The sequence below is a fragment of the Notamacropus eugenii genome, chromosome 7, assembly GCF_028372415.1.
Source record: "Notamacropus eugenii isolate mMacEug1 chromosome 7, mMacEug1.pri_v2, whole genome shotgun sequence".
In the NCBI taxonomy this organism is placed as follows: Eukaryota; Metazoa; Chordata; class Mammalia; order Diprotodontia; family Macropodidae; genus Notamacropus; species Notamacropus eugenii.
The window spans coordinates 9,214,098-9,242,088 of NC_092878.1; the positions used below are offsets into that span (position 1 = coordinate 9,214,098).

General features: G+C 49.5%; 1 protein-coding gene across 8 annotated transcripts; it reads right to left on the reverse strand.

Annotated features, from left to right (window-relative positions):
* Positions 1-1,833: 1,833 nt before the first annotated feature.
* CARMIL3 (capping protein regulator and myosin 1 linker 3) lies at positions 1,834-27,969 on the reverse strand. Of its 8 annotated transcripts, none has more exons than XM_072624294.1 (40): positions 27,342-27,969; positions 25,680-25,774; positions 25,169-25,219; positions 24,997-25,056; positions 24,331-24,446; positions 24,028-24,125; positions 20,587-20,657; positions 20,370-20,443; positions 20,042-20,117; positions 19,865-19,953; positions 19,117-19,211; positions 18,833-18,919; positions 18,407-18,516; positions 17,869-17,946; positions 17,139-17,215; positions 16,688-16,792; positions 16,502-16,571; positions 15,520-15,601; positions 15,279-15,375; positions 14,564-14,618; positions 14,266-14,438; positions 13,855-13,923; positions 13,478-13,571; positions 13,225-13,323; positions 12,697-12,825; positions 12,247-12,360; positions 11,131-11,306; positions 10,660-10,747; positions 10,240-10,383; positions 9,815-9,878; positions 9,408-9,616; positions 8,787-8,887; positions 7,197-7,518; positions 6,746-6,874; positions 6,552-6,618; positions 6,367-6,456; positions 3,001-3,116; positions 2,737-2,899; positions 2,347-2,472; positions 1,834-2,179 (listed from the first exon to the last, which is right to left on the reverse strand). In XM_072624294.1, exons 1-40 carry the CDS (start codon positions 27,379-27,381, stop codon positions 2,154-2,156), a joined length of 4,125 nt encoding a protein of 1,374 aa, XP_072480395.1. In that variant the 5' UTR covers positions 27,382-27,969; the 3' UTR covers positions 1,834-2,153. The 8 variants fall into 8 exon arrangements, with proteins under 8 accessions (XP_072480395.1, XP_072480393.1, XP_072480394.1 ...); XM_072624292.1 differs by having other exon boundaries at positions 8,787-8,890; XM_072624293.1 differs by having other exon boundaries at positions 16,688-16,795.
* Between the last annotated feature and the right edge of the window lie 22 nt (positions 27,970-27,991).

Here is a 27,991-nt window from a genome sequence, read left to right on the forward strand (position 1 = left end):
ATGAGATGCCTCAAAACATTCCTCACTAACCTATCCAAACCCAGAAAATAATAGTAATAACTGGCATTTGTAGAACATGTGAAGGTTCATAAAGTGCTTTCCTTATTTTATTTCAGTGGCCAATATATGATTTTGATCAATCACATGCCCTCCCTCAGATGACACATCAATTCAGTTTTATGGATGAATTGTTCCCCTGATCACTTTTATACAGGGTAGTGGATACGATCGCTCAAGGACTCATAAGGAAGCAATCTGGAGACACAGAAAACCAAGGGCCAGGGTCACCCAATGAGAGGGCTCACAAACCAATCTGGTGTTTTCTTACTTGCGTCTCTGACTTCCACTCCGTGGACCATACAGACAGCAATCTAAATTCTACATGTGGGAAAGGCTGTAGTCCCAGAAGGTCCACTACCAACTACATCCATCAAAGAAACTGAGGAAGCATCCATGGATCGTGATGCTCAAGGGAACAGTCAAAACTCTCGTGAGTGGTCACTCATTACATGCCAACAGGGATCCAGAAAGCCTTTGGCCCATGGAGAAAAGGAACTTAATGAGTTTGGGTTGATTGATAAAGGACAAGTATCTGTTGGATAAGCCCAATAGCTTTGGATTACAACACATTGCTTGGCACATGGGAGTTACTTAATTAATGATTTTCTTTCATTCAGAAACACCCAGCCCAGCCCTCTATGTTGAGGTAAATGACCAATTCTGGGTCCTTCCACAACATTTAGAATCAGAAGAGCATGGGTTCAGAGCCCAAGGGGACCTTGAAGGTTATCTAGTTTAACTTATCATTTAACCAAAATGGAGACTGATGTATGCCTTGTCAGAATTTATGCCCCAAATTACTCTTTTGTGGCTCAGTGGAAAAAATCCGTATCTTTGGATTTATAGGATATAAATTCAAATTTCACCCATCATTTATTACCTGTAAGACATTGGGCAAGTCTCTTAATTTCTCTAAGTCTGTTTCCTCACCTATAAAATGGAGGAAGGGGTTGGACTATCAGGTGCCAGCAAACTACAACACTGGCCAAATCTGCCTCCCTCTCAAAACTTTATTTAAAAATGTAAAACCATTCTTAGCTCCAGAGCAGGCCAAAAACAGGTGGCAATCTGGATTCAGGGACATAGTTTGTCAATCCCTGCACTAGAGTGCTCTGAAAGACCTGTCTAGTTTTAAAGATATGATCCTCTGATGCTAAATGGAATGGAGGGACTCAAGACAGGTCAGCTTTTAACATGGGACACAGTGAACAACATACAGAGAATCCTGACTGACCTATGCCATCCAGGCAAATATACAAACACACAGAGTCATGAAAACACAATTTCCTCCTGTCCAGCACATCTCTTTCATGCAAGGCCATGCCCCACATCCTTCCCCTACAAGATGCCATGACTGCGTGACCAACGCCATACTTTATGCACAGCTTCCCCCCATCTATCTTCCTTTGAGTATGTCAGACATCATGGGTCTGGTTGTCCCTGAATAATCCCCAAGTGAATAGTGCCACTCCTTTGATTCCATCCCTCCTCTCCCACCCCCATTTTGGGGAGGGCATAGATCCTGCCCCTACTGGCTAGAGTGTCAGGGAACGGTTATGATTCTTTCCCACTATCTCCCTCCCCATCAGAAGCGTTCCTCCTCATTTGAGAGGGGCTGTCTGATTTGCCATTTCTGTTCCCAGCAGGGATTAGCCATAGGCAGCTGCAGAGCTAGGGGAACTGCTGGAAACTGGGTATGAGTGTGTCTTCGGGGTAGGGGCTGAGATAGCAGAGTGATGGGGCAGTGGGTGGTAGAGAGTTCAGAGGCGGGAAGTCATTTTGGTGTCTTTATTCTGTACAACTTAAGAGAGATCCCCCTGGGGGTAGAGGGACAAAGATCCACCCCCCAACCCCACCATGAGGAGGGAGAAAAAGCTTCTCCCTCCCCCCACCACCAGAGGAGGAGAGACAGAGACAATCCCCCTTCCCACTAAGGAGATCTCTTCCCAACTCTCCCCTCCCCTCCCCTGCCCCTAAGGGGTCAGACAGGAGAAATCTGGGGATGCTGGGGGAAGGGGACATCTGAGTCTCTGTTAGGCACATGGCTAGGGGGAGGGTATAGGGGATGGGGAGAAGGTTCACTGAGGGCAGTATCAGTCTGTTCCAAGTTCACTGGTTCCTGTTGGAAACAAACCACGAGAAGTGTTATGCTCTGGGGTGGAAGAGGTGGCAAGAGGGGGGCAAGGTGGGAGAAGGAGCTAGGTCAGCTGGCTGAGAGACAGTGCCAGATCAGGGTAGAGGACTAGGGGCTTGTGGGGTGGTGAGGTATTCCCACGTCCCACTCACCCTCTCCCCCTGAACCCGCAGGGTCCGGGGGTCTGCTTCGGTCAGGCTCTAGTTTGTCACAGGACTGTGCTCTCCGAGTCCGCTTGGGCTTCAAAGGGGCTGCTCTTCGCCCCATGTTGGGAAGCCCTGAAATAAGAGTTCAAACCCCAGGGGGTGCTGGGTTCATTCCCATGCTATTCAAGGCCAATTTGGTCTGGTGCCTCCTGCTAGAACCCAACTGCTTCACGAGATGGAAGTCTAGACGTCTCCTCTTGGAGGTTTGGGGTACTTGGAGCAGATGGGAAGGAACTTCTAGATCCCCCAAGCTGGAGTCAGCTCTCCAGCTTCTGAAGATATCCCCCTTCCCTCCCCTTCTCCATTGGTTCCATTGTCCCCAACCTCATCTTTTACCTTGGGCCTCTGGCTCCTCTTGGTCTCGATGAGAACCCAGCCTCTGTCGGTGCTTTGTGGCAGCTGGGGCCTCAGTTTCCTCCCTGCCCCCTGGCTCCAGTGGAGGCCTCCGGCCCCGAGGCACAGCCACTGGCTTAGGGGGCCGAGGAGCTACAAGAAGATCCTGGAGAGGTGGGGGACATCAGATCATGTCAGCCCATTCACCCTGGGGCATTTCCTCCCAGGCCCTTGTCGCCCTCCAGCCCTGTCTCCCTGTGCTCTTACCTTGGTGCTTCGGGCCAGAATCTCCCTCTCTGACAGCAGGACTCCCTCTTCTCCCTCCCCTTCAGCAGAGGCAGGGCTGGGGCTCTGTCTGCTGTTGTTGGGGGCACTTTCCTCAGCTGGGGGGCCGGGGGAGAAACAGGAAGCCAGTAGAATCTGTCAGTTCTCTCTCCTTAGCCATCCATTACCTCCTGCTGTTTCCTCAAAGCCCACACTTGTTCCTTTCATCAGACATCACTGCTCTATGCAGAGATGGTCTAAGGAATTCAGCCCCCAATTCCTTCTGTTTCCTCTTGGCATCATCCTGCTACTTGCCCTGCCTCCAAAGTCCCCTAATCCTGGGTCTCATCCTGCTCAAGGGCTGTGTGGAATATGCCAGCTCTGGATGCAGAGGGAAGGAAACCCTGACCACATGCATAACCTTGTCACTAGAGCCACAGACTCTGGAACCTACAAGAGCCCAGCCAGAAACCCCAGAACCTACCAGGGCTCAGTCAAGAACCTCAGAATCTAACAGGGCAGAGCCAGGGACCCCAGAATCTACCAAGGAAGAGCCAGAGACACTGGAAATAACTGGGAATCCCTCTCAAGACATGAAGGTAAATAGCTCACACTAATTCTATGGGCCACTCACCAGGTTGCTGGTTCTAGAACCATGTACGCCAATCAGTTCAGTTCATTTCTGTTTCTGTGAAATTTACAGCCTTTGCGGGAAGGGACTTCAACTACTCTCTTTTTCTCCTTTCCTCCCCTGCCCCCCAATTCCTTCAGTGGTTTTTATGTTCAATGGTAGGAGATAGTATGGAGGATGCTTCTAATGGTGGTGGTAGATGGTAGCTTGAAGACAGACAGAGCCTGAGGCCATCCACATCCCCTTCTTTCTTCAGGCTTGGGGGTGGGTGAGATTTTTCTAGAGGGACTTGCCAGCTCTCTACCAGAGGGTATCAACATGCTAATGGTATGTTTAGTTGACTCTTGGTCCTAAGACATGTAATGTGGATCAGAGAAGAAAAACAACCTCCAGGCATTCAAGAAATATGTGCAAGGATTTATTCCAGACACCTAACTGATACTTAGTACTTTCAAATGATCTGAGCCCTGGGATGGAGACTATTACTCTAGGTGAAGTGCTGATAATACAGCCCTACCATGGACTTAGAAAGAGTTTGGTCTGATCTTGGTCTGTTGTGTTTGTGGGAGAGAAGGAGAGTGGAAAAGTAATGATGGTGATGACGATACCTCCCATTTTTATAGTTTTACACAGCTTCCAAGGCACTTTTCTTAGAACTATTATGTGTAGATAGGTAAGGCAAGTATTATCACTCTCATTCTACACATGACACAACTGAGGTTTAATAAGATGAAATTACTTGCCCAGTTACAGAAATACAATATAAAACAAGCCTATATTCAATGTCCACTGTGCTAGACTCCAGGGAACATAGACAAGTCAGAATAAGAGAGTTTTTGCCTTCAAGGAATCTTCAGTCTAGCAGGAGAATTTATAATCTCTAAATGTCAGAGCTTGGGCTTGAGCTTTTGGTTCAAAGTACAGTGCCATTAGGTCTAGTCTAGGCGATTTCTAGTTCCTAAATAAATATATGATTCTCTGAGCATGCACCTCCTGGGCTTTAACCTCTCTATGTGTCACTGATGGTGGTGGAGCACATGGGAAGCAGAAATGGTGGAACAGGAAACTCCACAGAAGGGTATTTATCAAACATCTGCAATGCTCAGTGACTTGCCTCTATTGATACTGTCTTCAGGAAACCTTCCCTGATCTCCAGGAGTTGTTTCTGACCTTTTCCCCTCAAATGGCACATAGCATTATTTGTGTCTCATTCTAATGTACCTATCATATATTATTGTGTATTTATTTGGCTTTGCATCTAATCACCTTACTAGGTTGTAAGCTCTTTGAGGACAAACACCGTATTTTTTCTAAGCTTTACATTTCCCTTGTACTTAGGACAGTACTCTATACATAGGAGGCACTTAATAAATGTTTGCTATGTTGTATTGGAGGCTCCTAGACTTTTCTGCCTTGCACACCTTAAATGTTTGTTGGATTGGATCTCTCTTACACCCTGCATATACGTGTGTGTATATACATGCATACATACATACATATACATACATACATATATGTATATATACACACACACACACACAAAAGGTCATTTAACAAACTCCTTGGGACAGGCGCATCATTTTCTTAAGAGCGGAATTCTGCTCAAATGAATATATTGCTGGAATTATATGCCCTAGCTCATAGGAGTTGAAGGTGAAATATATTCAATGAAGTTACTAGTTAAATAGGTAAAGAAAAGGAGCACTCTGAACCTTGTAGGGGTAAGGGGGAAGACCTCACCCACCATTCCCTCTTCTCTGGCCTTCCTAACATCCCACGCCTCACCTTCACTTTTCTTCCCCAAATAGTATAGAACCATAAAACTTTGGAACTCGAAAGCTCACGAGATATTTTCTATTTCCTCCGAGGAGAAACCTGAAGACCAGAGAGGTGGTCAATTGCCAAAGGTTACACTGTTAGGAGCAGAGCTGGGACTAGTCACAAATGTGGACTCCCAGTCCAGCCTTTTCTCAGGCTATGCTACCTTCATTTCTACCCCAATTCTCAGATTTTGTGGGGTGTGTACTCTTAGGCTAGTGAAATGTTTGAGGTGGGGAAAACTGAAGTGAGTATGATGACTTCTTCATAGGAAGATCAAAGCCTGGGCTCTGGTTCTCCTTTTCTCAACAACACAAAAAGCATCCAATCAAGTGCGGTCTTCATAAATTGACTGGTGCATGGATAAAGACCAAAGAAAACATTTGCTGTATGGGATTGTTTGTGGTACTGAATGCATTATAATATGATTTCCAAAGCATCGTTAGTTTACGTTACTGACAGGGCAATAGCTTTGCTCTACAAAACAAATCAATGACGTTGTTCTACCAAATCCCCATTTGTAAAGAGATTTTTATACCTTTGCATATGGTGTTTTAGATGACCTTAATGTATTTATGCCATGTCTCTCTGACTGGATTCTAAACTCTTTAAAGCAAACTTGCACAATTTATAAACTTCTTTGGGCCACAGACAGGTTAGACTAGAGACAGACTGAGGATGGTGGGTTGCTGAGGGACATGTGAAAAACAGGAGAGCGCCCAGTGGTAACTCAAAGTTTTCTTAGGCTGTCCAAAATTCTTGTGGGCCAGTAAATGGGCTGCAGCCTATACATTATGCAGGCCTGCTTTAAAGACATATCTTTTGTTCTTTTTGTATCTCTGTCTTTTACCTACTCCCCAACCTGGCACCTGGCACCTAGCTCAGCCAATGATGCTGGCTGCCTAGCAAGCAGCCCATACCTATGTGCCAAGTAGCCTCTGCTCGACGCATGGCGCTGAAACTTGGTTTGGTGCTCTGGGCAGGTGGAGGGGGCTTCCAGGATCCAGGCCCTGCAAGGGAGAGGGGGAAGGAGGTGGTTTGGTCAAAAGAGGCTGGGGAGAGTGGGAGACGAGAAGAAAGATGGTGTTGATAACTCTTCTTTCACCTGCATCATCAGAAGAGCGCCGTCTCTGCCAAGGTTGGACACTGTTTTCCAGGTCGGCATCTGTACCCTGAAATGAGAGCTGGGAGTTGGAGCAGTGACATGAAGCTTGAGGATGACCCCTCAGATTCCAGGGGAAAGAAGATACATGATTCCCTCCCTCCCTCCCTAGTTCCATACCCCTCAGATTTTCTCACCTCTTGCTTCCCATCAAAACTCCAGCCCTTGGCTCGACCCATACCAGGAAGGGCAATTCCATGAACCCTTGTTGGCTGCATTGCTCCGGATAATGGGACTCCCTCCCCTGACTCTGTCCCCTCCATGCCCTGAAATAAGACCCCAGCTCCATTAAATACAGCTTTGGATGAGGAAGGAAGACTCTGCTGCCAACACTGGTTCTGGAGTAAACAATTTCAACTTTCCCTGGGAAAGCTGTCCACCAACACACTCAAGAGATTCTCTCCTCACTGACCCTTTACTCAATCCTTTTCTTTTTCTTTTTTTTTTTTTAAGACAGTAGTCTGTGGCTTTTACCCTTAAAGGGAGTTATTCATTTGCCCCCTACCCACTTTTACCCCTGTAATTCTTCCATTATTAATTTCTCAAATGAGTGCATAAGGCAGGGACAGGTTGAACTTTCTATCTTACCTGCTTTCTTCGGAAGGAGGGTCCCCGGCTCCCCCCCAACCCTGGGAGGGGGCCGCTTTCCTCCTCGGGACTCCAGCAGGGGGTGGAATTATCGCCAAGGCTTGGGGGATCTGGGGTGGGAGGACTCTCCTCAGTTGGGGGTGGGGGAGGAGGAGGGGGCAAGAGGAGCCCAGGGGTGGGGGATCCTGGTCCCCGCTCCCCCTTGAAGCTCCGGGGGCGACGGAAGTGAAACAGGCCTCGTCGTCTCTTCTTCTGGAGTGGGGGCAGCGGGGGCTCTGCAGGACCTGGGCCTGGGCGAACTGTCCTCAAGGTCCGGGGATAGCTAGAGAGAGGGGAGAACTACATGTGGGTGGGGAAATTTAATGACCAAACTCCCCACCATCTACACATGCGTCACAGAGACAATGTTCACATGGTACAAACTTTTTTCCGTTTGGCCTTCTGCCTCCCTGGAAATCCCTATTGCTAAAGTTCTTCCTTGTATCTGACCTTAAGATCTCTTTAGGTAGTTTAGATCTAAATGACTTCTGGTCATTCAATGGAGATGGTGTAATGAACCTTTCAGAGCCCTGGTGTCTTCAGATGACCTTCTGGCTCATCTTCAAGCTGGCTATTCTTCATAGGTTTGAGTTTTCCTCCTTTCCAATCTCTCTAAGATTCTCCTCTTGGCCCTCTCCAAATTTTTTCAGCCTTGTCTTTTTTTGATAAGCTGGTCTAGGTTTCTGGTAATGATCTGACCGTGCTGAACATAAGGGCAGATGACAACTTGACTTTTTCATCGTGCCTTGCTCAGGAGTCCAGTGCCCCCAAAGCCTTAAATGGGTGTTGCTAAGAGCTGGTATTAGGTGCTCAGGTACACTCCACCATCACATGCAACCTGTGCTTTGGGTCTGACTTTCTTCTTTGTTCTACCTCTATCGGGCCAGTCATTGTTTCTGACATCTGAGTAGAGACTTTTTCCTTTAAGGTTGTGGGAGCCTTCTAGGGAATGGGAATCAGGCTCTAGGGATTAATTAATAAAAGTTCAGGGAGGAGAGAGAAAAGGACTGAAATATCCCAGAGATATGGGCTCTGGAGGGAATAATGCTGAGAAAATTGTATGGAATGGGTCCCCTAAGAACCTAGGGAGGATTGCATTTTTTAAAAGCTCCATAGCATTTTTTAACAGCATTCCTCAGAACTTCTACTACCAAAGATCTTTTACTACTTATAACCTATACATTTTTAAATGGCTTCATCTTCCCTGACTCTTTCTCCCCCACATCCATTTCCCTCCTTCTTCTTGGCCCCAGCCTCGGCCAGTGAACTTTGAAGAGTTTCTGTGTAGGAGCTGCAGAGAATTTGGATACTAAAATCTGTATATAAAACCACTTTTGCCTGAGACTATAATTCCTGGAATTCACAGTCTGGTTTCAGAACTTTTGGAAATCAGTCTAAAGCATCTTGTATACGGTATAGTTTGGGTTGTGAAACACTACTCTTGGGTAGACCCTCAAATGGGGTGGGGTGGAGGGCACCTCTGAGGGAGCTGGCAGAGCAGTCTCTGGGAATGAGTTTAGTAGCCTAATCCTTCCCCTATGTGGGGCACACCTGGAACTTTCATCCATGACCCTTCGACTAAAGAAATCCTCCAGCCCCTCATCCAGCCGAGTGGCTGTCCCATTCTCTGGTCGGGTCCCCGGTCCTGGTGCCTGCTGAGAAAGGGACCATCATCTTAGCTTGCCTTCCAGTCCACACAGGAACTTCCTGATTAGAATCAGGATCTTGTCCTTTTGTCTATACTCCCCCACCCACACCCTGTTTATGGAATTAAGGACCATTAGAACTAAAGTTGGAAGGCACCTCTACCTCTTAATTTGGGAAACTGTGACTGTGGTAGCTGAGCCAGGATTTGAACTCAGGTCATTTCTGACTCCAAATCTAGTGCTCCTTCTGCTATATCAGGTCGCTTGTTGCCTTTCACCTCAGGTGAGGAAAACTGCTTCCCTCCACTAACTGCTAGACAATAGTTTCCCATCTTTGGGTCTTCCTGGCTCATCCCCTTCTCTGTTAGATAGAAACTAGGACTTTCTGCTCTGGTTATTCATGGGCCTTAAATATGGAGGCTGGGAGCTCTGGAATCTGGGGCCTTAAAGCCAGAACACTTAGGTCTGTAGTTACTAAGTTGCTGAAGACTGTCACTGTTCCCCTGAAAGGCCCCCAGGGACTCACGCTGGGCCTGCCAGGCCCTGGGGGGGTGGTCCTGGGGGGCCTGGGCCGTCCTTGTGTCTGATGCCTCAGTTTGTAGCCATGGGTGGGCAGCTCTGACAGGCCCTCCCAGGAGCCACTGGGGGCGGGTTGATTGCCCCCTAGGGCGGAGAACCAGCCTGGGGGTACCCCCAGCCCCCCCAGCTGGCCCTCCATGTCCTGCGGACTCCCACCTGTGGGAATAGCTGTGTTAGAAAGGCTAGGGGCTGGGGAGTTGGGTTGGAAGGTTAAGGAGAAAGGAAGAAACTGGGGTGTAGTAGAAAATGGAGATGCAAAGAAAAGGGGGCAGGGAAAGAGGTGGTATTGAGAAAAGGGGACACAGGGGTGGTGGGAGTGGGAAGGGAAGTAGATTAAGGGTGGGAGTAACTCACTGATGAAGGCAGATACAGGCCGGATCTTGCGGCAACGTTTCTGTTTTTTGATAGCCATGGTATCCTGAAGGGGAGGGCAGGGTTAGAAAACTGGGGTCCTTGGGAATCCTTGTCCAGAGCCCCCCACTCTTCACAGGAACAAAGGCATGGCCTCCTCATAGTTTTTCCCATTTTCCCACTCCCTACAGAGCTGAGGAGTAGTAGGGGGCAGGAGGATGGGGAAATCAGGGGGAGATAAGTAGAAGACTGGGTAAGACAGGGCTATGGGATGAGGTCAGAGCAGGTGGGATGGGGTGGGGAGTAGAATCCCTAGAAGGAGGGAGGGGGAAGCTATTGAGATGAAATGAGACAAGGCTGGTGGGGCAGAAGAGGCTGAGATAGACAAGTCTACATCAGGGATACACAGGGTTCAGTGGGAGCCTCACGATGTTGGTTCCGAGCTCATCATCTGTGGTCTCTTCATGGTCATGTCCTCGGCCCCGACCACGGGCCTGGGAGGACAGTTCTTGCCCTGCGCCTCCTCCACCTGGCTGCTCTGAGAGGGTCCTCAACTGGGCTAGATGACGGGCCTGAGAAGGATAAGGATAGGGGGCAGAGGGCTGACCCCCTCATACAAGGGAAGCTCCTTAGGCCCTGTTCTTTTCTGAATGTCAATCTCAAGGACTCAGGCCACTACCCAAGATCCTTGGGGAGGAAAAGTTGCCAGGCAGCAAGTCTGGGGAGGGAAAGAGGGGGCACAGTCAATGGGACATTGTAGGGGTAGGGAAATGACCAGGGCCAGGCTAGAAGGTATATTTGGCCTATGTTGGCATGCCTAGGTGTCCCCCCAGAGCATAGATCCTCACCAGACTCTTATGGGAGTGGTACAGCTCCTGGAGAATCTCATCCACTATAGAGTTGGTCAAGTAGGTGACGACTGAGAGCTTCACCTCACTGCGGACACACTTGGGGGATCAGCAGAGCCCCCCACTGTCCCCTCCCTTTGATGCCCTTGGGGCCTCCCACACAGAGATAAAGGTCAGATTAGCTGGTTGCAGATGCCAAGACAGAAACAGACCCTGGCTCTAAAAACCCAGCATTCGAATTCCTAGGCCCGTTCTATTAGAATTTATGTCTAGCCCTCGGTAGGAACATTGAAATCAGTTAATGATTTATTATTTTTAATGGAGATTTGAGTCATTCATTATTCATTGTTGAGAGCAGTCCAGGGTCCCCTGTCCCCTAAGTACTCTGGTTTGATTATTTCATCTGGCCATGCTTGTCTCCCTTACCCCAGGCCCCAATCTCCCCAACCCCCTGGTCCTGAAGGAGCTTACTCCAGTTTATTCTGAATGTCCTGCCCTGCTTGCTCCAGCAGGGCCCCACGGATGAAGTTCCTAGGCACAGTGACCCGCTCGGCCACACTGCTCAGCATCTTGTTGTGGCCTTCTGCCACTCTCATTGCCACTGGGCACAGCTCCTGGGTCAGGCTGACCATTGACTCCAGGATCACCTGGGGTGGGGAGACAGAAGGGCCAGAGTCCACAGAGCAAAAACTGCAGCTCAGATAGGCTGAAACTTGTTGATCTAGGGTTATACATCCAGCACAGCCAGGAGAGGTGGGCCTTGATCTTAGTACCTTGCTCTTTTCACTACACAATACTGTCTTGCTGTGTGTGTGTGTGTGTGTGTGTGTGTGTGTGTGTGTGTGTGTGTGTGTGCTAGAGAGAAGGTGGTGAAGGGACAGAAGGGAGAGAGGGAGAGAAAGAGAGAGAAAGGGACATAGAGGGAGGGGCAGATAGAGAGAGGGAGAGATATAGAGGAAGACAGAGATGAAGAGAGGGAGGGAGGGAGAAGGAAAGAGAGACAGAAAGACAGAGATAGAGATAGATGGAGAAAGGGAGGTGGGGAGGAAGGAAGGAGGGAAAAGAAGGGACAGTAACAGAGACAGAGAGATGGAGAGGAGGGATAAAGACTGCAAAAAACATTGGGAAAATACAGTTGGAGTCAGAGTACCTGAGTTCAAATCTTAGCTCTGTTATTTATGACCTGTGACCATGGGCATATCACTGAACCTCTCTGGGTCTCAGCAACTTTTCTGGAAGATGGTGGGGGGGAGTGGTGGTGGTAGGGATGGGACTTCTAAGGTCTTTTCTAGCTGAAAATCTTTGACCTAGTATCTGTCTGCTGCTTTTCCCCTCCTCCAACCACATCAGAGTTCAGAAGCTAGAGCCTAAAATGGAGGGTTAGGAGCCAGAGACCCCAGGAAGGGGTTTCAGACACAGTCTGGTGCTGGGATCTCACATCTGCCATTTTTTTGTTGCCCTGGTACCTTCTGGTTCAATGGTGGGGTCCCCCTGGGGTATATGCTGGGGTTTCTTGGCCTCTGGGTCACCATGACAGGCTCAGAACTGGGTTTTTGTCCTATATGGTTTTGGTCCCTCAGTACTTACCTGCAGCTCCTTGTCCACAGCCTTGGACACTTCACTGGCCACTGACTCCAGTCTCTGCCGGACAGGACCATCACTGGCTAGGACATGACCCAACTCATAAAGGCTTGGGAATAGCTAAGGGGAGGGGAATGTAGTTACAAAGCCAAAACCCGGCTCTGTTTCAGTCAGCAGAGCTTGGGGCTTGGAGGAGAACATATCGGGGAACAACACCGCAAGCATTGTTGGGATGGAGGGAAGGTCTTCAATCTTCTAGCTCCAGATGTCTCCTTGGGGTTTGCTTTGACTGCCCACCTCTGGTAATTTGGGGCAAGGGGAGGAGAGGAGCTGGTGGGGTGTGGAATGGGCTGGGGTCGGGAGTCCGGGCTGTGGGGAATGGCTGGGTGGTACCGTCTGAGGCTTGGTGATAGTTGGCAAAAGCCCAGGTGTGGAGTGCAGAGTAGGGCTGCTCACCGCCCGGGAGTTCTTGGCATCCTTGATGAGGTCTCTGGCGTAGAGCAGTTCATCTTGTACTGGCTCCAGGGGGCATAACCGCAGTGCCCGAACCTCCTCCTGGACTCGCCCACATAGCCTCTGTAGCATCTGGGCCAGGGCCCAACAGGGGAATGTCAGGGAGGCATAGGGTGGGAAGGGGAAGTGAGTGAGCCAAAGGCCTCCCCCCACCCCCCCAACTCTATAGGGACTAGGAGTCCTCTGACCAACCTCCCTTTTGGACGATGACTCATGAGACAGGGACACTTCCTTTTGTCCTCTCCACCTTGTAGGGCTGTGATATATCATGATGGGGGTGGCAGCAGGGGTGTGGGGGTGGGGTGTTGTCTGAGTAGGCTGTTGTCATTTTGTAATCACTATTTCATGATGCTCAGGAGAGCAGGCGGTCTCTGTGTGTCTTAATGCATGGTCCCGTGTTTTTGTGTTTTTTCTCATGTTCTCTTACTCTAGCTCCACATCCCATACAGGGGACCAGACGGAAGCATTTACTTGCTCAGCACTGCTGGTGACAAGACCCTGCTGCAGTCTGAAGGCTTGCTCCTGCGGACAGGTCTGCGAGTGATTATTCCGGACAAGGCACCATTGGATCTAGAGATGACAGGGGTGGGGGAAAGGCCAGAGGGTCAGGGCAAGAAGGCCACCATCCCCTTCATCATGCCCCTCTTGGCTCCAGCTTCACCCTCTTTGACTCTTCCCTGACTTCTCCTTGGCCCTGGAATCCCACCCCCACCCCGTACCCCACCTTCTGCCACACATCCTCAGTGCGCTCTGGGGCATTGCGGTACGCCTGGGAGATGTCGCTCACAGGGAAGGACATGAAGCGCAGTGTGTGGTTGCTGTGAAAAGAGCCAGGGGGGAAACAGGGGAGAGTAGCTCATGTCCTAGGACTCTAGGCCTCCCCGCCCCTCCCCAATCCTGCTCCAAGCTTCTCCCTTTTATACTCTTTTCCATCTGCTCATCTGGGTGGAAGACCTTTCCTCTTCCCCATCTAAGTGCCCTGCCTTCACCCCCATCCCCAAACACCCAAGGAAGACTGCCAAATGGCAGCGGATGAAGGATTACAGTGGGGAAGCTAGGGTGTGGCCAAGGTCTGGGCATCTGGGATCAGGACATGCTCACCTCTCCAGGGCCCTTGCAATGTCCAGAAAGCCCAGGGCTGAAGTATTGTTCCGGTCCCACAAGATAGTCCTGGAGTAGGGGACAGGGGGAGGAGGAGGTGGGGAACCAGGTTTGTCATTTCTACCTCTGGGGACCTGGGTTGGGTGGTACCCTGCTTCAGGGAGGGTGGTGAGAGATGAGCTATGGATAAGGGGTAGAGAACACAGCCCTTCTAGGAATCCACCATTCCTGACTAAGAGATCCTCTAGGGCTTGAGGAAGAAAGGGTTCTGTCAGCTGCTCCAGGGATGAGATATCTTAGAATCTGGGATCTTTGGGGTACAGCTTTATGTGCAGACAGAGTCTTGAAAAGTAGGGTAGCTAAGGCACAGGGTATTAGGGGCCTCAGGGAGGAGGGAATTTGAGCCTTCACCGGAGGGAAGAGTTGATCTGCAGAGCCTTGGACAGCATCTTGGCCCCGATGTCCTCCATGCCATTGCCACTTAGATCCACCTTGGCCAGGCAGGTGTTGCTGCCCAGGGCATTGATTAGAATGCTGGTTCGAAGTTTCAGCCTTGAGTCTGCCACTGACAATGACTGCAGGGACTGGGTTTTTTTTTTGAGGGAGAGGAAGATTTGGTATCAGATCCATCCCTCTCTCCCATCTCATTCCATTTTAGGCCCCCCTGTTCCTGCCCGCTGCACCAACAGCTTGGGCCCCTGTCACTCACACAATCCTCTTCCTGAATCAGCTGCACGAGTTTGTGAAGAATTTCCTCCAGGGTCCTGGGGAGCAATGAGGGCTCAAGTGGTAAGAGGTGGAGGGAGAAAATGTAGAGGGGACAGAGGAGGAAGACATCATGCCCTTTGGGGTGAAGTAGGAAGGCAACAAATCTGTAAAAATGGGGATGTCATCTCCCTTCTTCATGTCATGAGCTTGTTGAAAGGAATAAATGAGATTATGTCTTTGTGTTTGTGAGAGGGAGAGAGAGAGAGAAAGAGAAAGAGAGAAGAAGAAAGAGGGGGAAGGGAGAGGAAGAAAAAGAGAGAGAGAGAGGAAGAGACAGAGAAAAAGAGGAAGAGAAGGGGGAAGAGAGAGAAAGAGAGAGGAAGAGAACGGGAAAGAGAGAGAGAGGGAGGGAGGGAAGAAGTGAGGGGGAGAGAAAGAGAGAGAGAGAGAGAGAGAGAGAGAGAGAGAGAGAGAGAGAGAGAGAGAGAGAGAGAGAGAAGGGCACTTTGTAGACTACAGAACACTATACACATACATGGCATCAGTCTTGTTGCATGGAGGCTAGAGAGGAGAAAAAGGTGAGAAAGTGAAAAGAAACTGGAGTTATGACTGAGCCCAACAGACAAAGGGTAGATCTCTGGGGGAGGCGCTTGGCCCCTAGGATGGAAGTGGGCACACAGGGGTCTTTAGGGACAGGAAGGGGAGGAGTTACTCACTTGGCCTTGACATTGAAATTCTTGCCCAAGAAAAGGTGCTTAAGGGACTTGTTCTTGCCAAGTGCGGGCACTAATGTCAGGAGATCAGAGTCGAACCCTGGATTTGAATCACAAGAAGATGACTGGGTCTCCAGCTTATCTGTAGCCAGTCAAGGGAACTACAGCAGTCCTCCTCAGCTCAGATTGCTCTGTCTAACCTGGGCCCCTTCCTTGGCCTGGGCAGGCACCCGCTTTTTCTCACCATTGTCTGACAAGTCCAAACTCCCCACGGCACTGACTGCCCCGAGCTGCTCCTGAAGGACCTGCGCTCCTGCTGACCGAAGCTGCAAAGAAACAAGCATGGGATGGAGAGGGAACAGGGGCCAGACGATGTGTCCTGAGACCTTGACTTTCTGGGAGGGTCAATCCAGAGATCCAAGCATCTCACCTGTAGAATTAAGATCCCTCCACCCGCTCCAGCCCATGCCAACCCTAGACAATGAAGCACCAGCCTTACCTAGTATAAAATTTAAGGCACCAAAGACTGCCTGAGGTGTGAACTTCCATCACCAGGGGAAAGAAAGGCCACCCCTGCCCATTCCCACTTATTCCTTTTTTGGGTTTTGAGGTAACACTGGCCTAGATCCCATAGCCAAGCACCCCAAACCATGGCTATTTCTGCCCCCTGGTGGGGAATCCTGATACTTTCAGATCTTCAACGAGAGATAAGAGTTGTTAAATGGTGTAGAAGAAATAGACCATCAGGTAAGGGGTATGGGCATGTGGAAGGCAGTGGTGGATACAGCGCTAGACAGGTGGCCCTTGGGACAGACGATCAGACATTGGGGGGAAATGGAGCTGAGCACAATGTCTGGCTCGGGCAGACACTTAACAAATACTTGGTGATTGACTGATGTAGAATGAGGCAGAGGGAAGGGGATGGAAATCTCCTGGATCAAAGCACAGGACCAGATATTTAGAGCTGGGAGGAACCTTAAAACTCAGCTAGTCCAACCTGTTTTTTAAACAGATGAGGAAACTGAGGCATTGAGAGGTCTAGTGATTTGTCTGATGTCACAAAGTAAGGGATGGAGCCTGTGTTCAAGTCTATTTTTTCTGGCTTTAAATTTTGTCTCCATTCTACTACACCATTGAGAACCAGAGCAGAACAGAACTGGGATAGATGGGGGTTCTGGGTCTGAGGAAAAGGGAGTGGGCCAGAGTGGGCATTTAGGGTCTCTCACCTCACAGCTGCTCAGGTCAAGATGAAGATCACTGAGGTGGCTGTTGAGAGAGAGGCCCTGGAGGAGTGCCCTGTGAGCAAGGGAATGACCGTCAGGGAGGTGGGTGGTGGGGCTCCAGATACCGGCCACTCTGTCTTCCTTGGCTCCAATTCCCCTCCTTCCCACTCCATTCCAACGGCCCCCAACCTGAGGGCTTCCAGGGGCAGACGTGTAGCTGACAGGTTGACGTGGCTCAGGGTATAAGCGCTGCTGAAAAACTGCTTGAAGGCTGGTGGAGCCTCTCGGCCCTTCCTGCTGGGGAAGGGAAGGGAACAGACATTTATTAAGCATCTATTATATGCCATGCCTAGGTCTAAGCTCTTTACAAATATCATCTCATTTGATCCCCACAATAACACTTAGGTAAGCGCTATTCTTATGCCCATTGTGTAGCTGAGGAAACTGAGGCAGGTAGAGGGGATGACAAGAAGACAGATTTAGGAACAAAGTGGTATGGGTAGGTGCGTAACCTGGGGCACTTCCCCCACCCACACAAATGCATTCTTGCTAGCTTACTTCTCAGAGAACCATTTCCCTCTTTTAGACCCCACAACTTCACCCTGCCTTGTTCCCTAGCCTGCCTTGTTCCCTAGGACACCTGTGGGAGCAGCTGTTTCGAGCCACATTGAGGTAGGTTAAGTGAGAGCAGCAGCCATGGAGAAGAGCACCCAGCAGCTATGAGAGAAAGAGAGCGAGAGAGAGTAAGCCAGGAGAGGGGCACAGTACAGAATGGTCCCTGGTTTGGTTCTCCATTTCCCCAATATGCCCTCACCTCTTTCCCCTCAAATCACCATGCTCCCTTGACCTCTCAGTTTAGTTTGGGAGAGCTTGTACCCATTGGAATGAACCTAGCTTTAGACCATTCATTTCACCCTGCCCCAAACTCCACTGAATCTACAGGCCCACACGCTGCAGGTCCCATCTCAAACAGAAGATGACAGATTTAGACATGACTGGGACCTTCAAGGTCATCTAGTCCAAGGCCCTCATGAGCTAGCAAGGTTAAAATGACCTGCCTAAAGTCACATGGGTAGCAGGAAGCAGAGCTGGGATTGGGGCATCTATATAATAATTTCCACTGTACTTTTTACCTCTGCCTCATCCCTCCAACTGGGGCCTTATAAACTCCAACCTTCTCCTGCAATTCACTATACCTTGTCTCCATTTCTCCCCCAGCCTCCTCATTCCAGAAGTAGGGAGCCTGAGGGTAACATGTCCTGGCCTTGGTCCCCTCATCTCCCCTCTTCTATGTCCCCTTCCGTGATGTCATCTTTAGGCCTAGCTACCCCTCTTTCTTTCCCCTATCCCTTTTGGGTTGTCTTTCTTACCAAGTCAATGGCGCAGTCAGTGCCAGACAGATCCACATGGACCAGGGCATTAGGCTGAGCCAGGAAACTGTACAGGACCTGAGGCAAGAGTAAAGGAGGAGAGTTGGAAGGAAGGAGTGCTGGCATGGGAAAAATGGGGTCACCTCGTCCCAGGGGCCACAGTACAGAGGAGGCTCAGAATTTCCATTCTGACTGGCTTTGGTCAGGGGCTGATCTCTACGTGGGCAGGGAAAATACTTTAGGCTCTTCCAAGAGGGGTCTGAGCATAGTGGAAAGAGCCCTGTTCTTCAAGTTGGAAGACCTGGGTTCATGTTCTAGCTCTGACACTTGCTAGCTGTGTGACTTTGAGCAAGCCAATTAACTTTGCCTGGCCTCAACACCCTCATCTACAAAACGGGTATGATGTACTTGTACTACCCACCTGACAGGATTGTTGTGAAGAAGGAGCTTTTGTAAACCTAAAAGGTGCTATGTCAATGTAAGTGATTATTATTGAAACAGGGAAGGATTTGGGGAGTGTGGTTGGATCTTAACTCACATTGGCTTCATCAGTAGCAAGTAGCCCTGGGTTCTTGCTCAGGTCCAGGTGGCGTAGGGAACTGGCAAAAGCTGGGTTGGCACCAAAGGTCTGGCCCAGCGCTAGGAGCCCTGAGCATGTTGGACAGTAGGCTGGGTCACCACTCATAATAGGCACAGTTGTCCCCTTCCCCTCCTCCTCCCCTTTCCCCTTTCTCTCCATCCTCCCCAAATGGACACTATTTTCATGCCATCTCTCTGTCACTGGCATAGCAACATGGCCATGTTTTCTTAACTTTTTAGGAGAGAACAGGGATTTAGTACTCCAAGAAGCAGGGTTTTGAGCAGTGAGCTAGTCTCATAAAGGTCTTGAGGGTTTTGGGGGCTCAGTACTATGAGGACCACCCTCCCTCCCCAGTCAGCCCTGTGTTATTCTCAGAGTCAGTACCTCGAGGGGAGATGGCAGTCTTGGACAGGCACAATTTGGTGAGGCCTGTGGGGAAGCAGAGGAGCTGCTGGCTTAGACTGAGGAGACCTACGAGAGGAGACAAAGGACTCATTTGAGTAATGGATAGATAAACTGGTGTAGGGTGGGGTTGGTTTTGGATGTAGGGCTAGGGTCAAAGATATGGTTGTTGGCACTGGGATCAGGGCTCAAGCTAGCATCAGAATTGGGATCTGGGCCAGGACTGGGGTCTGATTTCATGATTTTGAAGGGGATCCAGCTCTCACCTTTGTCCTCAATGGGATTGTGGGATAGAGTCAGGGCATGTAGCACACAGCTTCCATTCTCCCCGAACACCCCAGCCAGTTTCTGGGCAAAGTCCCTTCAGGGAAAAAAGAGGAACAGTTTTGTCTCAAACTGGGATTACTCATGGTCCTTGCTGCCTCCTCCTCCATCCCCATCCCTTGTAATCTCCCTGGTCCTGACTCCTAACCTTCCAGGTGACCTTGCTGCCTCTGGGTACAGGTTTAATCACTGATCTTGCCTCATGTGGATGAGGGATTCCCAGGAGGGACTGTCTTAGAGAATCTAGGTGTCTAGGAAGGAGCAGGAGACCTAGCCTGGGCAGAGTAATCTGTAGGGTTGTACTTCAAACTTCACAAACCAATGTAAAACCCAACCAGGAATTTTTAAGGCTGAGATAGAGCAATCAGACACAATAAAAGTTGGGCTTAAAGAAACTATGCTAGGACACAGCCACTCAATTTGGCATTAATTATATGCAAATCATATGCAAGTGAGCAGCCGGCTGCCAAACCAGAAGATCTGAGTTCCACTGGCTAGCTGTATGACCCCAAGTAAGTCATTTAACCTCCTTGGGGCTTAGTTTTCTCATCTGTAAAATGGGGGATGACGGGGGTGCTTCACCAGAACTCTAAGGTCCCTTCCAGCTCTATCATTCTGTGGTTCTATAACCAGAGCTCTGGGAGTGTTCTGGCTTGGAAGAAGCTACTCCCAGTTTCCAGAGAGACTCACGTCTTGAGACCAGCATTGTCCAGCACCAGTTCTTCTAGGCTCCCTGACTTGCTCAGGGTGTGTAGCACCTGTTCCAGAACCTCTGAGCCCTGAAAGAGGGGGGTGCTGAGGTAACGGCCTAGGAGCAATGCTGTTTCCCCCTTCCCATCTCACATGCTGGCCCATTCTGGTGCCTACCAGGCGTAGATCCTTGCAGTGGAGTTTGGTAAACCATTGGTTGTAAGCTAGGGCTGCCACCATCAATGCCAGGTCCCTAGAGGGAAGACAGATAGATGGGCTGGGGGAAGGTGGCAGGGGAAGCTGGCTAGGGAATGCAGGAAATGCAGGAAGCCTGGACAGGATGGCAGGCAGTAGGTGGAAATGTTGGGGTCAAGGTGGAATCAGGTTTTGAGTTTCTAGGAAGGGGACACAATGGGAGAAGTAGCAAAGCTCAAGGAGGAGAGTGGGGGGTGGATGTAGAGATGGGGGCTGGCCATTCTCGCCCCCTGCTGCCCCACCTGCTTACCGACTCTCCAAGTGGCTGAAGTCCAAAAGATTGAACTCACGGTTGTCCTCTGCATGGTAGATTGTGTCCACATCCTAAAGAAGATGAACCCAAATCTCTCTTGACTCCTGTCTCAGCCTCTCTGATTTCCTTCCCTTTCCCTCATTCTCTACTCCTTGATCCCATAAATACACCAGCCTTCCTCCTTACATCTGGAAACCAGCAAAGCCCAACTTACCCATTGCACCTCCTCGCGGCAGTGCAGCCCATTGTAGTCACACAGAGCGGCATAGGTCTCAGAGAAGCCACCTTCATGGAGTGGGGAGATTTGTTGGTTCCAGGGGAGAAGTGGGTGCAAGGGGTCAGGATCGAGGATGGAAGCAGTGTGATGTAATGGAAAGAGCGGTGAATTTGAAATACCCAGGTTTGAAAATGGACAACTGGTCTCAAAGCCAGAAAGACTCAGGTGCCAGCCCTACCTCTGACATATACTGGCTGTGAGAGCTCTAGGTAACTTGGACAGACTCTAGTCTCCAGGAAAAATGCAGACTTATGCAGAGAGAGGAAGTTCTTCACCCCAGCTTTTCTCTGATACTGCCACCACCCTGGTGAAGGGGTAGGTTGAGTCCTATTGTCTACTATACCTACTGTCTCAGTAGGAAATTGACTAGTCTATTCTACATGCTGGGGTCTCAGTCCTCTGCTCTCTAAAATGAGGTGCTTGGATTAGGTAACTTCTAAGGTGCCTTTCAGCTCTAAAATCCTATGAAAGGTCAGGACTTTTATGTCTTCATCTCACATCTCCAACTAGCAACCTTAGGCAATTTACTTAATCTTGACAAGCCTCAGTCTGTCATATATAATATTTACATTATGTTAAATATTAACATTAAATATGAAAATGCGTGCTACCTGCATACCTCCCAGGTGTGTTGATAATAGCAGTTGATATGATGGCTTGCCAAGTACTCTACATATATATATATTGTATTATATTATAATTATATTATACTATACTATATTATATTATATTATTTCATCCTTACAGCAACTTCTACACTTCTGTATAGGTCTACAATTTCATTGGTGTAGTCATCTCCTAGTAATGATAATTATTCTGCAACCCCTGGACAAGGTTGTGTACAATAGGTACCTCCACTTCTTTTCCTCTCACCCTCTTAATTCCCTATCATCTGGCTTCCAACTTCATTCTTCAAACAAAACATCTCTCTCCAAAGTTACCCATGATTTCCTAATTGCCAAGGATTGCATCCCTGGTCCATCACCAGTTGTCTTGACTTAGATCTTACCTAGTACTGAACTCTGATGACTGGAGGAGGGAGTGTGGCTTTGGGAAGTTCTGCCTCACTTAAATCCAATTCACTCCCAAGTCAAGACATCACTCTTGTGATGTCACTGGTCCTCTTAGAAAATGAAGGACCAACCACACAATAACCACCACCAAACCAATGACCTTTTCCCAATCCTCATTTTTCTAGACTTTTCTGTAGCCTCTAACACTGCTGACCACCCTCTTCTTAATACTCCTTTCTCCAGGTTTTTGGGACACTATTTTCTCCTGGTTCTCCTGCTACCTTTCTAACCGCTCCTTCTCAGACTCCTTTGCTGGATACTCAGCTGAGTCATGTCCACTAACTGTGAGTGTCCCATAGAGCTCTGCACTGAGCCTTCTCTTTTTCCTTTATACTGTTTCCCTTGGTGATCTCATTAGCTCCTAGGGATTTATGCATATCTACGCTATCATATTCTAATCATCTCTATGCTGACGATTCTCAAATCTATTCATCCAGCCATAACCTCTCTGTTGACCTGCAATCTTGCATTTCCATCTTCCTATGAAAAATCTCAAACTGTATGTCAAGTAGACATCTTAAACTCAACATGTCAAGAGCTGAACTCATTATCCTTATCCTTACCCTCTCCTCTTCCAACCTTCCCTTGTTACAAGGTGAAGGATGTGCATCCTGAGTCATCTCCAATCATCCTGATAAATATCTGGTCACTGAATTCAGATGGCTCTGGAGGAGAAGTGAGGCTGGTGACCTTGCACAGCACTCCCTCACTCAAAACAAAGTAAAGCACTAGTCATGTCATCATTCTTCTGATGGCATGGTCTTCTTTGGCAATGAAGGACGAACACAACAAGGTGAAGATACCACCATCCTCTCAGTCTCCAAAGCTCACAACCTGGATGTCATCCTCGACTCCTCACTATCTTTCATCGGCCCCTATATTCAATCTGTTGTCAAGGTATGCCAATTTCACCTTTGTAACATCTCTCAAATACACCCCATTCTTTCTCTTGATACTACCACCACCCTGGTACAGGCTCTCATCACTTCACACCTGAAATATTGCAATAGTCTACCTGCCACAAGTTTCTCCCCTCTTCAGTCTATCCTTCGTTCAGCTGTCAAAGAGATTTTCCTAAAGAGCAGGTCTGCATGTCATATCAAATCCTGCCCCCCCCCAACTCAACAAACTCCAGGCACCCTCTATCACTTTCAGGATCAAATACCAAATCCTGTTTAGCATTCAAACTCTGTCCCCCCTTTCCAGTCTTCTTAAATCTTACACTGCACCACATCCTCTTCAATCCAGTGACACTGGCCTCCTTGACATTCCTCAAGCAAGAAAGCTTTAGTGCAGGCATTTTCACCAGCTGTCCCCCATGCCTGGTACCCTTTTCTTCCTCATCTCCACCTCCTGGCCTCCCTGCCTTCTTTCAAGTTCCAGCTAAAATTCCACCTTCTTCAGAAAGTCTCCAGATCTCTCCTAATTCTAGTGCCTTCCCTGTTAAGTATTTTCCATGTATTCTGCATAGAAGTATTTGTTGTCTCCCCCATTAGACTGTGAGCTCTTCAAAGACAGGCATTGTCTTTTGCCTTCTTTTGTAGCCCCAATGCTGCACATAGTGCTTGGTGTGTGATAGATGCTTATTAGCTGAAAGATCTAGAGCCTTAAGAGTCATGTGGGAAACCAAGACTTGTCCACAATGATATATCCAATATGTCTCAGAAGCAAGAATTAAATCCAGTCCTTGAAACTAAGCACGACTCTGTCTACTTTGACACAACACCTTTCATGAAGTAGGTACTAAAATTGTTATGATTCTAATACACTGGATGAAGAAATTGAAGCTCATATAGGGTAAGTGCCTTGCACCTCACAGCTAATACATGTCAGAGTCAGGAATCGAACTCCGGTCTCTTTTCACCCTATGTCCAAAACTCTTTCCCATTACATAATTAGAAGGTAAGATCCTTGAGGACAGGTACTATCTAATTACGGTTTTTGTCTTTTTATTCTAGGCACTTAGCACAGTGTAAGCACTTAACAAATGCTTGTTAATTGAGTTCTATAACAAGCTGCTTGTTGTAAGAAAATTATTTTGTAAAATACTCCAAAATAATGAGCTACAAATTGCTGACGCCTCAAGGGTAGTGATCATGTTTCATCCTTTTTGTGTCCTGTGCAGTGTTCTGCATGTAGTAGACTGCAACAGTCATGCTGATGTTCGTATCATAGCTGCTTCCAGGGACAGGCTAGGATGGGTAAGATCAAGGACAAAGCTGGGTTTAAGGACAAAGCTGGGTTTAGGGTCAGTGTCTCCTTGGATGGGGGTAGGGTGGGGAGGGATAGTGTGTCTCATTCTCACCACAGACACTGTGGGTGGTAGATGTGGAGGTCTCAGAGTTGGGGGATGTGTCCCGGGGCCCCTCAGGGGTCTCAGGGTTTCCACGACGGATCAGGCACCTAGAGAAATAATGTGCCCAGCCCAAAATGGATGAGTGAGGTTTCTTTAGTTCCTTCCAAACCCCAGTTCCAGAGTCCCCACCAGACAACAGGTAGATGCAATACTCTGGGAAGGAAGAAGGCTTCCGTTCTCCCCTGCCCCCATGATCCAAATGCCTCAGCTTTGTCCTCAGAACATGGGGGCCTTCTGAAAATTGTGACTTACCCAGGGCCTGGGCAGACCTTGGCTAGTGCTGTGCTCACATGCCTGGTCACTTGTTCAACACTCTCTGCTGATGGTAATCGCATGCTCACAGTGCCACGTTCCGTCTCCACCAGAATCTGGGGAGAGAGACATGGTGGCAGGCCCTCGAATACAACTCCAACCTTGGTCAGCCTGCTTTTCACCTCAATACCTCCAAGATCAAACATAAACTCTACAGTTTAGATTTTAAAGCCCTTCACACCCTGGTCAATTCCTGGCCAGTCTTTTTCTTCCTCACTCTCCTCCACATACATTCCATCTCCTGACTCCTTTTCACTGGCTGGCCCCCACCAATGTAATGCTCTCCATTTTCCTTGGCTTCCTTTGAGACTCAGGTCAAATTTCACTTTCGGTAAGATGACTCTCCTAGTCTCTCCCACTGACAGTGACTTCCCTATGAGATTACAACCATTTTGCATAGGAATGGTGGTTTGTATATTGTCTCCCCCTCCATTAGACTGTGGGCTTTTCAGGGACAGGAACTATGTTTTTGCCTTTGGTTTTATTCCCAGTGCTTGGCAGAGTGCCTGGCACACAGTAGGTGCTTAATAAATACTTACTGCCTTGCTGAAAACTGAGGGTACCAATAAGCCCTTATATTTTCACAGCTTAGTTTTCTGCTCTTACCTGGTTCTGGTTGAGAGTGCTGAAAGTTCGGATCTCTAGGACATTGAAAGAGCTCTCCACCTGGGGCAAGGGGGAAGGATGGATGAAGCTTAGTTCAGGTGAAAGTGTATGGGCTGGTCTAGAAGACAAGCTTTGGGTTTTGACCCTCCTCTCCCCAGCTCTTCCAACTCACCTTAGCTGGGACTTTTAGAGGGAAAAGATGGAGGCGCCAGGCAGTTAGAGCCTAGAGTGGAGAGAAGAGAGGGTTAGCTTGTTGAAGGAAGCTACATCTATAATCCTCCCTGAGTCATGGTATCCTTCACTCCCCAATGAGCTCCCTTCATTTCCATCATTGTTATTCTTTACTATTCTTTGTTATTTTTTCTTTTAATCTTTGCCCATGGAGTTCAGATAGAAACACTCCTGGGCAAGTTGATATCATGTTTCTATTATTTCGTATTTAATGTTCTGTGAAACATTGCACAAATGAGTAAAATAACTGCTTTTTGCTACTGAATAAAAGTATAGGGATATAGGTTAATCTTCTGTAGGCTTACAGAAAGCATCCTCAGGATAACTCCAGTAGCAGAGAGGATGTTGGAGATTCTTGCTATTCATGCAAATTTAGTCTTCCTGCTCTTTGTCCTGTCCCTGTTCCTTTCTCACCCACCCTAGCCCCTCTCCTACCAGCCTTGCCCCCTCACCAACACTCGGTCTTCATACTTCTTGGGCTTGGTCTCCAGTTTCACCCGATGTTGTTGGTGCACAGCCCCTCGGCTCAGGCACCGACGGATGCTTTCTGTGGTAGTGATGGTGGTAGTGGGAAACAATGTGAATGCTGCTAAGATTAGCACACCCCTTACTCTTACTGAAGTCCCCCTCCCCTGGGCTCTCAGAAAAGAGAGAAACAAAGACAAAGAAAAGGGCAGGTAAGAAGGAAAGATATAAAGGGGAATGAGACAGAAAACCCAAGAGACAAAGGGGCAAAGACACCACTCTTTCTCTGGGCTAACTCTTTGGTATCATCAGGCTAAGTAGTTCACAGCAAACTTGGGTAACTGGATGTCCCAGAGATGTGTGTGTGTGTGTGTGTGTGTGTGTGTGTGTGTGTGTGTGAGAGAGAGAGAGAGAGAGAGAGAGATTGTGAGACTATGTCACTGTGAGTGGGTGTGTGTGTCTGTGCACTTCTGAGGGTGTGAAGCTTTTTTCCAACCTGTGTTAAATAGTATTCATTGCATACAACAATGAGTCAATGTTACTCTGTGTATATGAGGGCGTAGTGTGTCCCTAGGACTGGTTTGGTATGAGGATATAGCCATTGCTTCACATTTGTGTTAACACCAGTGCATGTTAACTGAATGTGTCAGTGTGACTACTTGACAGTGGGTGGTGGGTATGAATATGTGCTAGGGAAATATTATGGAGAGATAAAAACCAGGAAATCAGTTTGAGTTACTTATTCCATATAGGAAGACATGGAGTAAGGTGGCGCCTATGTGAGTATGCATTCAAGTCCCATGCCTTTCAGTTCTCAAAAATATACAGTGTATGTGTGTAGGTGGGAGTGTGTGGGTACAGTATGTCTATATGCCTTCCTGTTTCAGTTAATTTTCAATGTTTTGCCAATGATTTTATGTGACCCCGGTTGGATCTCCTGGCTCATGTTCTATCCTTGAAACAGTGATGCAGAGGACTGAGGGATGGGTTTGAAGATTACTCTTCACTTTGAGTGCTCTCTAGGAACGCATATTAACAAGGACGTGCTTCAGGTTGGGGGAAGGGTAGAGGAACAGGAAATTGGTGGTGGGCACTGTGGGCTCCGAGGAAGTAGAATTTAACTCCAGAACCGCGTCTCTTCTCTACTTTCCCTTCCACGACCCACTTCGCTCGGGCATGGCCCCCCACCCATCCCGTCCCAGGGGCTCTAGTGGAGTCCGGGGTGGGGCAGGGTAGAGGACGTAGAAGCAGACGCAGCGGTCAGGACCAGGGGCAGCTCCCTATGTCTGCCTGGGAGGACCAGGCCAGGGGCAGCGGAGAAGGGAGAGTCTTAAGGCTAGAACACCCCGGGGATGGACCAAGGGACCGGTCAAGGACCAGAAGCTCTGATGGGCCCAACAGGGGAACGCAAGGAACTGCACCTGTCACGAAGGGGCGGGGCGGGGCCGGCGGCCCGGGGACAGGGAGGTAGACCCGGTGAAACACCGGGCCGTCGGGAGGGGCGGAGGACAGGGGGAGCCAGGCTGCACTAGGGGGGCAGCGCACGGAGGAGCGCGGTGCCTGAAGCGGCGGGCTGCAGCGCCCCGGGGATGCAGGCGGGAGGGGGATGCCCCGGGAGAGGAATGCCCCGGGCGGGCTGGCCCTCGTACCTTGCAGCTCGCGGGTGAGCTCCGCGCCGGGCTTGGCCATGGCGGCTGCCGCTGCCGCCGCTGCAGAGGAGCCGACGCCGCCGCCGCCGCCCGGGAGCCGCGGCACATGCTAGACCCGGCTCCGGCAGGGCCCGGCAGCCAGCGCCGCAGCAGCCGCGGAGCCCCGCTCGCGGTCAGGGGCGGCTGCGCGAGCAGAACGGCCCTCCTCCCTCCGCCCCCCTCCCCGGTGCCGGGTCTCCCTCCCGGCCCCACGAGGAGCCGGACGGAGCATGCGCGCGGGGCTTCTCCGAGGAGTCCTGGCGCGTGCCCCGCTTCCCCGGGGGAGCTCGCAGAGCTTGGGGTCCCCCGCGGACCTCCGGCCGCACGCCGCCTCCCGTCCCCCGCGGACCTCCGGCCGCGCGCCGCCTTCCGTCCCAGCCCCCTCCCTGGGCTGCGAGCTCAGCCCTCGGCTTTCTTTTGTTCTCCCGGCCTGGACGTCTCTGGGTCTTCTCGGGTCATTCTGCTTCCTGGGCCCCTCCCCTCTGACGGACGCCACGGGTGGACCACCCTTCCATCTCACCCCACGGGGCCCGCGTTGGGGCTTTAGGGCCGTCTTGAGCCTGTGAAGCTCTCTCTCTCTTGGCTGGGGCATCTGCGGGGTGTGTGTATGT

What these genes read in the sequence shown, in the direction of transcription:
- CARMIL3 (XM_072624287.1), bottom strand. Translation starts at nt 27,381, where the DNA reads ATGGCCAAGCCCGGCGCGGAGCTCACCCGCGAGCTGCAAG. An exon ending in TGATTCAGGAAGAGGATTGT is followed by an intron (nt 14,439 to 14,563) that starts GTGAGTGACAGG and finishes AAAAAAACCCAG; the next exon opens with TCCCTGCAGTCATTGTCAGT. An exon ending in CAGATCAACTCTTCCCTCCG is followed by an intron (nt 13,924 to 14,265) that starts GTGAAGGCTCAA and finishes CCCCTACTCCAG; the next exon opens with GACTATCTTGTGGGACCGGA.